Consider the following 16123-nt stretch of genomic DNA (forward strand, 5'->3'; position numbering starts at 1 on the left):
TCCAAGACCGTGAATCGGTGAGAATCGGTTCATTTATGGACTCGACTCCCAGGTTTACTGCTTGTCTGACCCACCTATCTCCAGGCGGTGGTCTTCAAGCTTTAAGCTGATGACTGTCGAGTTATCCACCGGATTAGTGTCAGTTTCGGGGTTGATAAAAAACATTTAATCACAACTTGAATCCAAAATGTCGGGACACTGAGCCATTTGTGTGCAGGAAGAGCATCAGAAGGGAAGGAAAGCATAGAAGGGCTCCTCCTAGAAATATAATCTTTCTGTCTCTTTCTCGACCTGCTCATTAGAAGCGAAGGTAAGTTTGAGCATCGCAAAATGTATTTATATTTATGTATGCTGGATGCAGATGTGTGAAATATGTAGAAACCTGAATGCATGTGGTTTAGAATAGTATTAGCTAGTTAGCACTACAGTCACATAACGCTAGCCGACCAGTCCAACTCAATGGTGCTGTGTAGGATATCAAAAGATGCTTTTAACTCCTCAAATAGTGCACTAGATGCCCAGGACAGGGGGCATTAGGGGGTTGCAGTGAAGATTATTAATCTAGTGGAGTCTGTAGTGTCAGTTTAAGTGCATGAAAAAGGACCTCCATGTAGTTGAGCTCTTTATGTATAGATACAGAATATAATACTGAATATAATATTTTATATAACAGAATACTGTATTATATGTATAATTCTATAATATAATGATATTAAAGAATAGAATACTTTGTTCTATGTATAAAACTATCAAATAATAGAGTAAAATACTGTATTATATGTACAATAGAAAATAATAGAGTAGATTAGTGTATTAATTAAAAGTATAAATTAATATAATACTATATTTTTATAATACAATTTAATAGAATATTATACGTATAATACTATAATATAATAAAGGATACTCTATTATATGTATGATGTAATGGAAATGCTGTATTATAAAACTTAATTTACTATAGTGTGTGTGTGTGTGTATATATATATATATATATATATATATATATATATATATATATATATATATATATATATACATACATACATACATATATATATATATAGACAGAATAGTTGAACAGAATAGAAGTGTTGGTTACTCTGTATTTGTATTTATTTCCCAGCTTCAACATTAGATCCATAAATTATATATTTCTTTATCTTTCTTTAGCTGTTGCTGTTCTTTAGCTCTCAGTCCTGTCTGTATAAACCCAGCTGTTGCATGCCTGGATTATTGTTCAATTCAATTTCATTTTATTTGTATAGCTTTTTTAACAATGGACATTGTCCCAAAGTGGCTTTATTAGGTTATAAAATATTAATTCATTTGTTAGTGCATATATTATCCCTATTGAGCGATTCACTGGTGAGGGTGGCAAGGAAAAGCTTCCTGAGATGGAAGAAGCCTTCAGAGGAACCCGACTCGAAGGGTTTTCATCCGAGTGGCACTGAATGTCTATTCATTTTAGTTTTATCATTGTTGAGGTGTACTGTTCAGTGATGGGGCTCAAATGCATAAGAGATTGTAGTAGACTGTTTATGTTTAATTACAGGCCTAATCCATCCTCGTAGTCCTTGAGTTGCTCAGAAACTTCATGGATCTTTTGGCTGTTCATGTTTAACTATCCTCAGCTGCAGAGAGTGGTCTCCAATTGAAGAGGTAGGGCATCTGGATGAATCAGACAGACCTTAATAAAGAAGAAAGGGAGATTATTGTTGGATTATTTAACAAAGGTCTTGTCACAGAGTTTGGTTTTATCACGGGTGAAGTTGTGCACTTGATTTTTTATCAATGATAAAAAAGCAGTTGAATGCAGTTAAAATCCTAAAACAGTCCAATCCAATGCATCATATGATGTAAGCTAATGTCCTAAAATGGTAAAACTAGCACAGATAAAAACCCCAAAGTTTTATCATGATGTTTTGAACTTTTTTTTAGATTGAACTCTGAAGCAGTGTGTGATATAAGGACATGTCCATAAGATCTGATAATATCAGACTAATGCTGGCATTTTGCAGACACTCTTACCCAGAGCAACTTACAATGATCTCCTTTATACAACTGAGCATTTGATGGTTAAGGGCCTCACTCAAGGGCCCAGCAGTGGCATCTTGGTGATGCAGTGACCTTCCTATCAGAAGTCTAATGATTCAAACCCTGAGCTACTATCTTTCCTATACTTTGAGTTTTCTATAATGGCAGCTGTATTTCAAATCACAGTTTTATATTAATGAGCTAGTTCTAATACTCTGTGTAACCAAAAGTATGTGAACACCTGACTTTCAAATTCATATGCAGGCATTCCTTAAATTATTGCCACAAATATGGAAGCACACAACTGTCTAGAGTGTCTTTGTATTCTGCAGTATTACAAATTCCCATTCGAATTCAACGTCAGTATATTTTACACACAGAGCTGGAAAGTTTGTGTTGCGTTGTACATATAATAAAATGACAAGACAACACTCATGAAGATTGGCATGGACAAACCCAAATGGCCTGCACAAAGCCCTGAACCCTAACCTCATTGACCTTGAACGTTGACTGTACAACTTCTTCACCCAACATTAGTGCCTGATCTCATTAATGCCCTTGTGCCTGAATGATCGCAACTCCCCACCGCCGAAATCTAGTGGAGAGCCTTTTCTGAACAATGGAGCTTCTTATAACAACAACCCAATCTGGAATGAGATGTTTAACAAGCACATGAAAATGTGATGGTGAGGTGTGCACAAACATTTGGTTATATAGTGCATGCTATCCTTTCTATAGTACTTAAACATTTTCTTTAGTCAAGTTTATTTCTAAAGCACTTTTCACAAAGGAGCTTGTCTCAAAGCAGCTTTACAGAATTTAAGAGTTAAGGTGAGCGATGTGTATTTATCCCTGATGAGCAGCCATGGTGACTGTGGCAACTCCCTTAGATGTTATGAGGAAGAAACCTTGAGAGGAACCAGACTCAAAAGGTGATCCCATCCTCATTTGGCTGATATTAAGTGTGTGATTTATAAATCTTTAAAACAATACAAAACACCGGAGAGTATGAACTAACATGATAGTTGACGTTATGGAACCAGGAGCTACTGAGCAACTCATAAAATAGCTCAACATTTGTGATTATCACAGTTCCAACACCAGTTTCTCTATGCCAGAACCTATAAACTTTCAAAGAGGTCCAATGTCCAAACTCCACATGATGTGGGATCTAGTGGTGCTAGGGTGTCTCTAGATGGTTCGGGATCGGCATCTACTTCTTTAAAGGTCCACAGTCTTCATGAAGTGGGACGTAAACTCAAGATGCTTTGAAATTAGTAGAAAAAGAAGAAGGGGAGAGGAATTAGCATAGCTGCTGTTCATGATATTAACAAGCACAAGTTGATAAGTGCATTTGATCAGATGTAATGGAGGTATGTGTAGGACACGTCTTTAATCTGCACTTAAACTGGGAGAGTGTGTCTGAGCCCTGAACACTGTCAGGAAGACACTTCCAAAGTTTAGGAGTTAAATGTGAGAATGTTCTACCACCTTTAGTGGACTTTGCTATTCTATGAACTACTAGAAGTCCAGAGTTTTAAGATCTCAGGGAGCGTGACGGATTGTAGCGTGTTAGGAGACTGGATAGATACATGGGAGATAAAACCATTTAAGGCCTTGTAGGTAAGAAGCAATAGTTTGTAGTCGATTTGAAACTTAACAGGTAGCCAGTGTAGGGACGATAAGACTGGGGTTATATGATCATATTCTCTCGACCTTGTGAGAACTCTGGATGCTGCATTCTGGACTCACTGAAGCTTGTTTATTAATGATGCAGGACATCCAACTAGTAATGCATTACAATAGTCCAGTCTGGAGGTCATGAATGCATGGACGAGCTTCTCTGCATCAGATATAGATAACATGTTTCTTAGCGTAGCAGTATTTCTAAGGTGGAAGAAGGCTGTTTTTGTAATATGGTTGATATGATTTTTAAAAGACAAGTTGGCGTCTAAAATAACTCCCAGGTCTTTTACGGTTGAACATAGTTACAGTACATCCTTCTAAATGCAGGTTGAAATGCTGGAGCTTCTGTCTACTGGATTTTGGGCCAATGAGCAAAATCTCTGTCTTATCAGAATTTTATTTAATTTTATGCGTCATCCAAACTTTTCATTCTCTAACACACTCCGTTAACCGAGCTGTATAGTCTGGTTTTGATGAGCTGGGTATCATCAGCATAACTGTGGAAGCTAATCCCATGCCTTCTAATAATATTTCCCAAGGGAAGCATGTATATTGTGAAAAGCAGGGGTCCCCATAATTTACTTGCATTAAACTGGATAGTTCTCCATTTAAATCTACAAAATGGTAACTATCAGACAGGTAGGATTTAAACCAGCTTAATACCTGTCCCTGAATGCTGATGGAATTCTGTAAGTGATCCAGGAGAAAGTCATGATCGTGAATGCAGTGCTAAGATCCAGTAGAACTAACAGAGATATAGCCTTGGTCTGAAGCTAAAAAAAGGTAATTTGGGGTCTTCAGTGCTTTGCAATGGTCAGCTGGAAGACTGTTAATTCTCCAACAAGAAAAATAATTGATTGACCCTACCTCTGGATGGAGGTCTGTTCATTTGGAGACTACTCGTTGCAGCTGAGGATGGTTCCACATGTACAGTCTTGAGATCCTTGAAGTTACTGTGGAAGGTTTGACTCAGTAAGCATGAGGATGGATTGGGACTGTATTTAATATAAACAGTCTGCTACAATTGTTTAAGGTGGCAACTGCCATAAAAAACTTGACAATGCCCATTGTTAAATGTGCTATACAATTAAAACAGAATTGAATCGAATTAAAATTAAATTGTGTTGCTTTGTTTTTCACCGTTTTATCATAATTGTAGAAATTAGAGTTTAGAAATGCTGACAACCAAATAACGTTTGCCCAAACTAACTTTGAACTAACTTTAAATGCCTTAAATAATGAAAAGGTTTCCAGGGTTAGTTGTCAGCTGAACCCCCTTAAACCTAAATGGTTTGTGTTTGAGTGATCCTGCCTAAGTTAAGCCGTCTAACGCCAAGTGAAACTTTGTAAATTTAAAAAAGTTTCTTAGTCATTTACAGTCTTTGTTGTTATTGTTTAAATTTGCACAGTCTTGCCTTGACTTGAGTTTTATCACCAGGCATTTTTAAGAAAGCTGAAATCATACACTCACGAAAAGGCTTCTTTGGAATACGTATCTACTTGGAGAACTTTTCCTAATTTAGAGATTTTCCTCTCTAGCTTGTGTTTGCATGTTCTAACAGTCTGCCTGTCCAGTTTCAAGTAGTCAGGAACAATAATTTGTTTTTTTATGTGTAAAGTACTATATTATTAACATATTAATGTATGTGATTTAGCTACAGTTTTTTTTCTTGAACCTAAAAGGTCACAGAGTTTAACATCTCATGATGATCTCATACCCCTAGGTAGGAATCCCTGCCTTAAAAAGAGTGGCACAAGACTAAAGTGTTGGCCCCCAGATCAACAATTCGAATCCTGAACATGCCAGCGTAGCCAAGGGTGCAAAATTGGCTGAGAATTATATGGCATACTCTCTGCCCTGTCAATCATAGTGGCACCAGATAATCATGGGTTATCTCTGAGCTCATGCTTGCGTAAAATGGCATGTTCCTCTGAGTGTGTTTCGCTGATCTATTACACAGAGTAAGCAGGAGTTTGCAATATGCACATGGCTCGCATGATTATCTCCAATTATATGTCCTATTTATTAAAAAAAAGGCTTTTGGTCAACATGGCAACTCCAATTTTCTGAGCATCTCACGAACAACAGTAAGCAACCAATAGGTGTTTGGTGTAAACAATACTGATATGAACTGAGCATACTGTGTACCTCTAATATACACATAGATCAATTGTCATTATCTTTGATTAGTTAGGATTCTTTTCTTGCAGGCACATCACATCCATTTCTTCTTCGTGATCTCTCCTCGCTGTTTCCCAGCACTCTCCTACACCTCCCATAATCCTCCTCTTCAACCCCGAGTTGACATGGCAGCTGCCAAGCCGAAAGGGCAGAACTCTCTGGCCCTGCATAAAGTGATCATGGTGGGGAGTGGAGGCGTGGGCAAGTCAGCGCTCACCTTGCAATTCATGTACGATGAGGTAAGAACACAAGCGCCAACAAAGCTTTATAAAAACGTAAACAAGAAAAATATGTTTTAGGCATCAATTTTTTGAAAATCAGCAAATATCAGCTAAATTGGTTTTGTAGGTGATCGTATAAGACTGGTATTTCAAAATAATTATTCTATATATTATTGATCTGCTATGCATTTATTATACAACTAGAGGTCGACCGACACTGGTTTTTCAATGGCGATATTTAGGAATCAGTGAAATATATGATGCCGGGATTTTTATTTATTTATTTTTTTAACTAAATGTTTCTCCCGATTTTCCTTTTTCCCCCCTTAATCTCATAAAATCTCACAGTTAAATAATTAAAAGTGATAATTGCTTAAATTAAACATTTATTGACCAACACAAGTCTCTCCAATTAGTGCACTTGTTAGCAGGTTTTCGTACCCATGCCTACCTGTAGCCTAAACTACAGCTGGTTGAAGGCTAATAATACAAGTTCACAATGTAAACATTGCTTGTTTTATATATAGTCACAGACTACTGCCACCTGCTGGTATGGAAGAGTTATGATCTTTCACACAAGTGCAAATAGTGCACACACGGTTTGGTGCGTCAGATGTGTCCGCCCTAATAATCAGCCTAATTTGCCGGACAATCGGCTGATACCGATTAATTAACAATCAGCCAATCAATTGGTTGACTGCGTAATACATTTAAATTCATGGCATTTAGCAGAACCCCTTATCCAGAGCAGTACATATACCCTCGTTAAAATTGTTTCTATAAAAATTGGATTGTGATGCAACTGCAGACACTGAGTTATAGATTTGATAAGTTCCTGGAGGACATTAAATAAAACAATTATTTTTCTATTTAGTGAACCTAAGCCCTATTCTGGCCGGATTAGTTATGCATCGGGAATCTGGGTAGATATTTAAGAATATTTTCCCTTTTCTTTTTTTTCCCCTCTCTCTGACCTGTTCATATAACTCCAGGTAAAATGGATCTTTTGGAAGGAGGAAGGGGAAGGAGTTTGCTATACACTATTTGGCCTAGATTATGTGTAGATTTGACCATCACAGCCATATGTGGTTCTATCTTAATGTATTGTTGGATGCAAACAATTGTACTGAATGCCTTTGCATGCTGTAGACTTATGGTTTTGGAACTAATAGGACCATATCTGTTCCAGGACAACAATGCTCACGTGCACAAAGCGAGCTTTATGAATACATGGTGCGTTAAGTTTGTAGTGGAAGAACTTGAATGGCTTGCACAGAGCCCAGATCTCAACCTTACCTCAACACTTTTGGGATGAACTGAAACATTGATTGCACCCTCAGACTTAACATCAGTGCCTGATCTCACTAATGCTCATGTGGCTAAATGCTCACAAATCCACACAGCCTCATTCTAAAATCTAGTGGAAAGCATTCCCAGAAGAGTCTAGCTTAATATAACAACAAAGAAGACAACAACTTTATATTGATTTTCTATGGTTTTTGACTTAATTCTGGTCATGTAAAATGCAAAACTACTAATGACATTTATATAGATTGAGTTTTTTTTTTTTTTGTGTGTGTTACTAAGTTCCTAACACACGTGCAGTGCATCAGGAAAGTATTCACAACGCTTCACTTTTTCCACGTTATGTTACAGCCTTATTCCAAAATGGATTTAATTCAATATTTTCCTCAGAATTCTACAATACCCCATAATGACAACGTGAAAGAAGTTTGTTTGTAATCTTTCAAATTTATTAAAAATAAAAAACTAAAAGTGCATAAGTATTTACAGCCCTTGCCATGACACTCAAAACTGAGCTCAGGTGCATTCTGTTTCCACTGGTCATCCTAGCGATGTTTCTACAACTTGATTGAAGTCCACCTGTGGTAAATTCAGTTGAATGGACATGATCTGAAAGACACACACTTGTCTAAATGAGGTCCCACAGTTAACAGTGCTTGTCAGACCACAAACCAAGCCATGAAGTCCAAGGAATTGTCTATAGACCTCCGAGACAGGATTGTATCGAAGCACAGATCTGAGGAAGGAAACAAAAAAGTTTCCGCAGCATTTAAGGTTCCGATGAGCACAGTGGCCTCCATCATCCGTACATGGAAGAAGTTTGGAACCACCAGGACTCTTCTTAAGGGCCTTAGTCAGGGAGGTGACCAAGAACCAGATGGTCAGTCTGAAAGAACTTCAGCGTTTCTCTGTGGAGAGAGAACCTTCCAGAAGAACAACTATCTCTGCAGCACTCCACCAATCAGACCTGTATGGTAGAGTGGCCAGACGGAAGCCACTCCTCAGTAAAATGGCACATGATGAGTTTTCCAAAAGGCAACTGAAGGACTCTCAGATCATGAAAAACGAAATTCTCTGGTCTAATGAAACAAAGATATAGCGTCATATCTAGAGGAAACCAGGCAATGCTCATCAGCTGGCAAATACCATCCCTACAAGGAAACAGTGGTGGCAGCATCATACTGTGTGGATGACTAGTCAGGATCGAGGGAAAGATGAATGCAGTCCAGAGACATCCTTAATGAAAACCGGATAATGACAGGACAATGAAGAAGTGGCTACGAGACGACTCTGTGATTGTCCTAGAGTGGCCCAGACAGAACCCGGGTTAAACATCTCCCTATCCAACCTGATGGACCGTGAGAGGCTCTGCAAAGAAGAATGGGAGAAACTGCCCAAAAATAGTTGTGCCAAGCTGGTAGCATTACACTCAAAAAGACTTAAGGCTGTATTTGGTGCTAAAGGTGCTTCAACAAAGTATTGAGCAAAGGCTGTGAATACTTATGTACATGTAATTTATTTATTTATTTATTTAATACATTTGCAATGATTCCAAACACACTGTCAAATTTGGGTATTGTTTTGAGTTTTGAGGAAAATAATGAATGAAATGCAAATGAAATACTTTCCAGAAGCACTGTACACCCTATTATTCCTTTTAATAAAGATCTAAACAGTCTTTATTTATATGAGTTGCATATGGAATGCAAAAACCAACTTTTAGTATGATGTCTAAGCATACATTCTGCAGACAATGCAATCTTCATGAAAGCACTTATCCAGTGCAAATCAAATCATCACTACAGACGTACTTAACTGGCATCCGGAAACCCGAACTTGTACATGAGAGTACATTGTATCAGGTCAATACAAATGAATCAAATGTTTTTAGAAGTCGTTTATATTGGTGCAATATTCTATTTTTATTTTGTATTTTTTTTTTTTTACGTTACATTTTATGGCATTTGGCAGACACCATTATCCAGATCCACTTACAGCGGAGCAGTTAAGGGGTTAAGAGCCGTGTGCAAGAGCCCACCAGTGGCATCTTGGTGATGCCAGGATCTGATTAGACATCCAACTACTCAGACATCCAGTTTCTACTTCTCCCTTATTTATTTCACTTTTACAAATAACCATGGAAGATATATTGCACAAAATGTGGATTAAATTGGTGACAGTTTATTTAAAAAAAAGTTACTTCTAGTCCAAAAGGCTTGCTTGTCTTTGGATGCGACTCCTGTTAGACTTTTTATAAAGTCATTGTAAATCCTGCGACTATATTGCTGAGAATGATTAAATGTCAAACTAACTGTTCAACAATAATCATGAACAAAGATCAATGATTTTGCCGTATACACCTTTAAACATTTTTTTACAATTTATGTCTTTTAGTGCACAGTAAGTTTTTCTATTTCCCCCGGACTACCAAAACACTTAATTTTTTAATCCTAATACCTTTTTTGCCTGTTGTATCAGTTTGTGGAAGACTACGAGCCTACGAAAGCTGACAGCTACAGAAAGAAGGTAGTCCTGGATGGAGAGGAGGTCCAGATCGACATCCTGGACACAGCAGGCCAAGAGGATTATGCAGCAATTAGGGACAACTACTTCCGCAGTGGAGAGGGCTTCCTCTGTGTGTTCTCTATTACTGAGCTGGAATCATTTGCTGCGACTGCGGATTTCAGGTGGAGTGACTTTGTACAGTAGCAATGCATCTGAGCATGCTTGGTTAATGCTGTTGTAGGAATAGGAATGATTGAGAGGCTGTGCTGAGCTTTACATTCCTTGTGCAGAGAGCAGATCCTGCGTGTGAAGGAGGATGAGAACGTTCCCTTTCTTCTGGTGGGGAATAAATCCGACCTGGAGGACAGGAGGCAGGTGAGCTCAGACGAGGCCAAGAGTCGAGCTGAGCAGTGGGGCGTGTGCTACGTGGAAACATCTGCCAAAACCCGTGCCAACGTGGACAAGGTCAGTATTCTGGAACGGTGCGAAAAGATTCTTGAGCAGCTGACGAACAATAACTCTATTTCAGCTCAGGTGTATAGACTCAAGAGATAGTGGTTTTGGACTGTGAATAAAGTCATCTAAGCAACGGAATAGCTTGAATACTGAATAAATATAATTATCTCATAACAGAACAATCACTATTTCAAGCCTTAAATGAGCGAAGATGGGTTTGAAATAGGTTTGATGATTATATATGGTTTAGTCTGAATCTATAATAAATCTATAATAGCAAGAAGAGATGGTTACTACATTTTTTCGATATTACGATGACGATAGCATAACTTAGCAGCGTATGCTCTGCCATCCACGTGCCCACTGCCACATACACGTATAGTTTATACAGTACTGTACTATAAATTGCTCTCTTTTGCCAAATTATTTATTTTGTTCAATTATTAACACATGACAGTATACAACCCCATACTGATCACCGTTCTTTAAGCCTCCCGGGTGGGCTAGGCCATGCCTTTACTTACGATATTTTCAAGGTATGATGGGGTCATCGGAACACATCATCATCGTAAATCTGGGTTTACCTGTACTAGATCAAAATGACTTCATTTAGGATATTTCTTTTCTTTTCTTTTCTTTTGCAAACTCAATGAAATCACTGCGGAATTGTGCATATGGCAAATGCACAATATTTTCTGTACGTGACTCCAGATAAAGTCACAAGCAACATTAGAACATTGAGATTTTTTCACTCCTATGCAAATGACTTACGACATGGTACAGTGACCAAGCCAAATAAATGCGTCGAGTGAACGCCTCATAACCTCCTTGCAGTCCTACAGCACAGAAAAACGCCTGTATTCCAACCACTTTCATTCCTACATGCCCTGTTTGGTGGTCAAATATGAAAAAGCTGTGGGCTCATGATTTCCTGGGTGCTTTTTTTTTTTCTTTAAACAAGGCACATGCTAATTCATGCTTCCTTTGAGACATATGAAGCCAAATGCTGCATATTTCATAGAAATGCTATCTGCCCTCTTCTGCATGCATAAGATAATAGAGATTGGTAAGTGTTACTGTGAGTGACAGGGAAGAGACAATATTTCATCCCTCCTACCCCAAGAGTAAAGGCAGTTTTGCTCCATTAGACAATTATAACCATTAGACACATTTTCGGTAATTCCAGCTATTATTCATTGATAAAAATGGAATGAAATATCACATTTCATGCACAACGATACACAAAACAAACAAGATTTCTGCATATATTACTACATAAAGGAAAATCGTGTAGGAAGTGTCAGAAAAGAACAATTAACAAAAGTACCGTAAATTCCTGACTATTAAGCGCACCCAAATATAAGCCGCACGCACTGAATTTTACAAAAAATTTTATTTTGAACATAAATACGCCGCAGGTGTCTACACTGAAACTAATGAACTTTACACAGGCTTTAATGAAAGACAGTGTCTGTTACACGGCTTGTATCTAAACAGTAGCCTACCAAGAAAGTCATTGTTCACTGTCTTTCTCCTTCCTTTCACAACTATTTATCTCCAGAGTTTATCTTTTGGCATCGTCGTGCGTTTAAAAATCATCATCGGTGAATCTTTTCTCCCGATGCCGTGCAGCTCAGAACACAGGTGAAGTGTGTTTTTTCATGCCCGGTTGTTTTCAGCATGACGAATGATTCGCATTTCCTGTAGACAGTCCGAGTGAGCGGCAGGTCAAATGTCAGAGAAACCTCATCCATTATGATGTGGTGCGGCCTGATTCAGTGGGAGCGCATCTGATTTAATATAAAGAGTTTCATTGGTTGACCTGAACCCGTTCAGCAATTTTATTGGTCTAATGTTATGGGGCTCATTTTTTTTGCTTGAAGTTTGTGAAACCGGAAAAACCCAGGAAAAATCCATAAAATAGCCGACTTCATTGTTTAAGCCGCGGGGTTCAAAGCGTGGGGAAAAAAGTAGCGGCTTATAGTCCGGAAATACGGTACCTCACCTTATCTTAAATGTTTCTTACCTTATTGAAAGTAATGAGTTTGTTTTTGACAGAATCAGACATGAAGGACAAATATTACAAATATATATTTTGGACATTGTCCCATAGTGGGTTTACAGAAATAGATTACAAATATACATTTAACATTATAAATTTGCTCCTAAAAATTGTATCCCTATCGAGCAGGCCAGGGGCAAGAAAACACTCTTCATGGTTCTTCAGTTTAACCCTCCATAGTAGCCTCATGGAGCTGTTCAGAAGCAGAGCATCAGAATGAATCAGGCAGGTCCAAAAAGAAAAGAGGGACATGTCATATCATGTGACACGTGCTTACCTTTGATCTTGTTTCTCAGGTGTTCTTTGACTTGATGCGAGAAATCCGCGCCAGGAAGATGGAGGACAGCAAGGAGAAGAACGGGAAAAAGAAGAGGAAAAGTCTGGCCAAAAGAATTCGAGAGAGATGTTGTATTTTATAGTAAAAAAAAAAAAAAAAAGGATCAAAAATCATTACCATGCTCTTCCCTTATGTTTTAAATATGTAAATATCTCTGTTCCATATTCTCACAGCCAACTAATGCTGACGGGGGTTCGCAGCGTTGTCACGGTGATTACATCAAAGCCCGGGTTGGCTTTATAGCGCGTTATAGTTTCGCCTCCGGGGGAAGCTACTAGGCGCTCCTTCACACTTTCCGCCATGTTGTTTAGTGTGCTTATGTACATCTTGTACCAAGAAATCCACAATATCTTGCGAAACGTCTTTGCCACATGTTGGTACCAGTCACGTTTTTAAACCGCTCTCAATCCAACTAGTGAATTTTACAAGTTTAGCACAAAACCCTGGGATCCTGCTGCTCGATAAAATCTTGAATTGGAACCTGCGGGTTAAAAAAAAAACGTGGATCACTCGTGTAAAAATTGCGGCCCCTTGTTATGAATTCGGGTCTATTCTGTCTGGGTTATTTGTTCTCTTCTTTTGTGCTAAGAACCCACAAGACAGATTTCAAACTGCCTTAGACAGAGTGAAATCAGATTGAAATAAGTGGATGGATCACTATGGTTACTAGTGGACCATTGTGGGATCTTTGTTGTAAAAACATTATTTTTAACATAATCTTTTATTTTTAACATTAAAAAAAGCATTAAATTGAAATATGTTGTTAAAACGGTGTGAGCTGATTCGCTGTTTGTTGTGATTGTTGCTATTTCAATTAAAAGCACAGGAATATCTTTTAGTAAACACAGACACTTGTGTACTATGAGACACTAGTCGTGTGTATGGTTAAAAATCTCCCGTTTGATTTCATTTGATGCTTTTGCTAATCTGATGAGGAATGTGAATTGGAAACAGGAAGTCGTTTTTTTTGGAGGTCATTTGACTTCCTGATGTCCTTGACGTCCGATGTGAATGTGAAGCTCCGTATTCAAAACTTTGATGACAAGTCATATAGGAGCGGGACTTTGCAGCAAATTTTCGCTTATTCTATATTATTATTTAAAACTGTTAACACCGCGAACCAAGAAAAATCGAAACACCGTAATGAATGCTAATGCTCTGTGAAATCACTGCGATGTTTTTGTCTGTTTGTATGTGTTATGTGAAGCGGCTGTTGTTGTGTTGCTTCATTCTGTATGATTTTTTTTACATTCAAACTAAAACTTTATTAGATAACTAGAATTTTAAATGCCATTATTACATTTTATATTGGTTATTTTGTTTATTTTATCCTCTATGCTCTTCGGTTTATGTGATTTTTGCGTGTTTCGTTTATGTTAATATACGTTTTATATCACTTCTCAGCAAAATGCTCTGACATGCCAGTTACTTAATTTACCAGAAGTGTAGTGGAGGTGAAGACTTGATGCGTCAGTGCTCGCTTTTAAAACATGCTGTTAATAAGAACTGTATTCTTCACTCATTCCAGCTGCAAACACTAACAAAAACCCAGCGTGTGTTCTGCGGAAACACGTTCTGTTTAATGCAGAAACGCTGGGTTTGTGACACTGCTTTGTAAAAAATGGGAAACCCGGGACACTTAAATTATTATATAGAAAAACGCTTTTCTTTAGTAACTTCCAGGATGCCATTTATGGTGATAATTCACAGTTAATATGGCTGAACTTAAATGTTTATGCGTAATAAGTATGAAATTCTGTATGTTTGAATGGCAGCCACGAGATTATTAACCATAGTGGGCTTTTGTAGCAAAATTACTAAACTGTTTGCCTGCTTCCTTACTAATTCTGTCATGGTGCTACTTTTTTGTTTATTTGTAACGGCTCATACGTATCTGTTGGTACAAGAGGCTGCAGGATCTGTTTAAAAAAACGTTATGAACGTGTACGGGTGCATACACGTTGATAATGCTTAATTGAATGCAAACCAATTTCGTCTTGTTTAAATGTTTTCTTTGCATAATATACCGATCTGCCAAATGTTTGGCAGGAACCACGGCATCAATCCCATTTCTAGCAGCTTTTTTTTTTGCCATTGGCATTTTCAAAAATTTAGTATTAGTTTTAACTTTTGTTCCTTAAATCCTGTTTGCTTGCAGCGCTGTTTCTCCAACTTTTATTTTCTGTCATTGCTGTGAATGCTTTGCCAGACACACTACTTTATTAATCACAATTTACGCTACTTGTTATGCATTTTTCTTTATCATATGTAGACTTCTAAAGATTTAAACTTTACATTTCATTTGATAACTTTAAGACTTTTAACGCTGGCTCCACCCCTCACTATCTGCAGCATTACATCCTCTAGCTGTCATATTTTTGAAAATAAATGCGTGTGAATTGTAACATGATTTGCATCATTATTTGTTATGATCAGTTTCATTGTTACAATTCTGTATAAATTGCTCATAAAATTTACATTTCTTTGGAAAGCAAAATGAATGCTACATTCAGCTGATTTTTAAAAGCACATCTTTATTTTTTTGCTGTTGCATTAACCATATCCCTGTGTGCTTGTTCGACTTGTGTACTGTGAGCCAATGGAAAGAACAATAAACTGAAGGTGATTGTTTTTTTTTTTTTTACAAAAAGTTATTTTGTGTCTGACTTTGACCTCTTGTTACTTGTATGATCTGACTCACATGAAAAAGTAATGAAAACTCCACTAGTTGCACCATAGTTCTTCCCCAAAATTTTACCGAATGTCATTGTTTTTGTCTTCGTTTTCCCTTCAATGAACTTCGAGGCTCAAACATGCTCCTATGCAGGTCCTGTGCGACGATCCTCTCGTGCACAAAGCAATCCCTATGAAGACATGGGTTGGTTTTGAAAAGGCTGGAGTGGGAGAATTACAAAGAGTCCTGACCTTGAAACTATTGAACACCTTTGAGTTAAACTGTAACTGGCCTCCTGACCCAGCAGCACTGCTTAACTAATGGATTTGTGGCTGAAAGAGTATTAATCTCCACAGCCACACTCCAAAATCTAGACTTCCCAGAAGAGTGAAGGGGATTCAAACAGCAAGAAGGGACTATATCAGAGGTGGAGGTGGTAGCTCTGTGGTTAAGGCATTGGACGTTTGATTGGAAGGTCACAGGTTGAAATCCTGCTGCCACTTCTGGGCCCTTAAGCAAGGCCCCTAAACCTTCCCTGCTCAGTTGTATGTCGCTCTGGATAAGGGCATCTGCCAAATGCCATAAATGTAAGTTTATGGTTTAAAAAAATCACATAGGTGTCATTGTCATGTGTGGAAACATTTGACTGGAACTTTTG

General features: G+C 37.9%; 1 protein-coding gene across 2 annotated transcripts; it reads left to right on the forward strand.

The window, feature by feature from the left end:
• The first annotated feature begins 46 nt into the window (after positions 1–46).
• Positions 47–15422, forward strand: ralaa (v-ral simian leukemia viral oncogene homolog Aa (ras related)). 2 transcript variants are annotated; one of them, XM_046846481.1, is made up of 5 exons: positions 47–310; positions 5935–6144; positions 9910–10118; positions 10227–10401; positions 12751–15422. In XM_046846481.1, exons 2-5 carry the CDS (start codon positions 6031–6033, stop codon positions 12871–12873), a joined length of 621 nt encoding a protein of 206 aa, XP_046702437.1. In that variant the 5' UTR covers positions 47–310; positions 5935–6030; the 3' UTR covers positions 12874–15422. The 2 variants fall into 2 exon arrangements, with proteins under 2 accessions (XP_046702437.1, XP_046702438.1); XM_046846482.1 differs by lacking the exon at positions 47–310 and having other exon boundaries at positions 5915–6144.
• The last annotated feature ends 701 nt before the right edge of the window (positions 15423–16123 follow it).

Source organism: Silurus meridionalis, chromosome 4 (genome assembly GCF_014805685.1).
Source record: "Silurus meridionalis isolate SWU-2019-XX chromosome 4, ASM1480568v1, whole genome shotgun sequence".
Lineage (NCBI taxonomy): Eukaryota > Metazoa > Chordata > Actinopteri > Siluriformes > Siluridae > Silurus > Silurus meridionalis.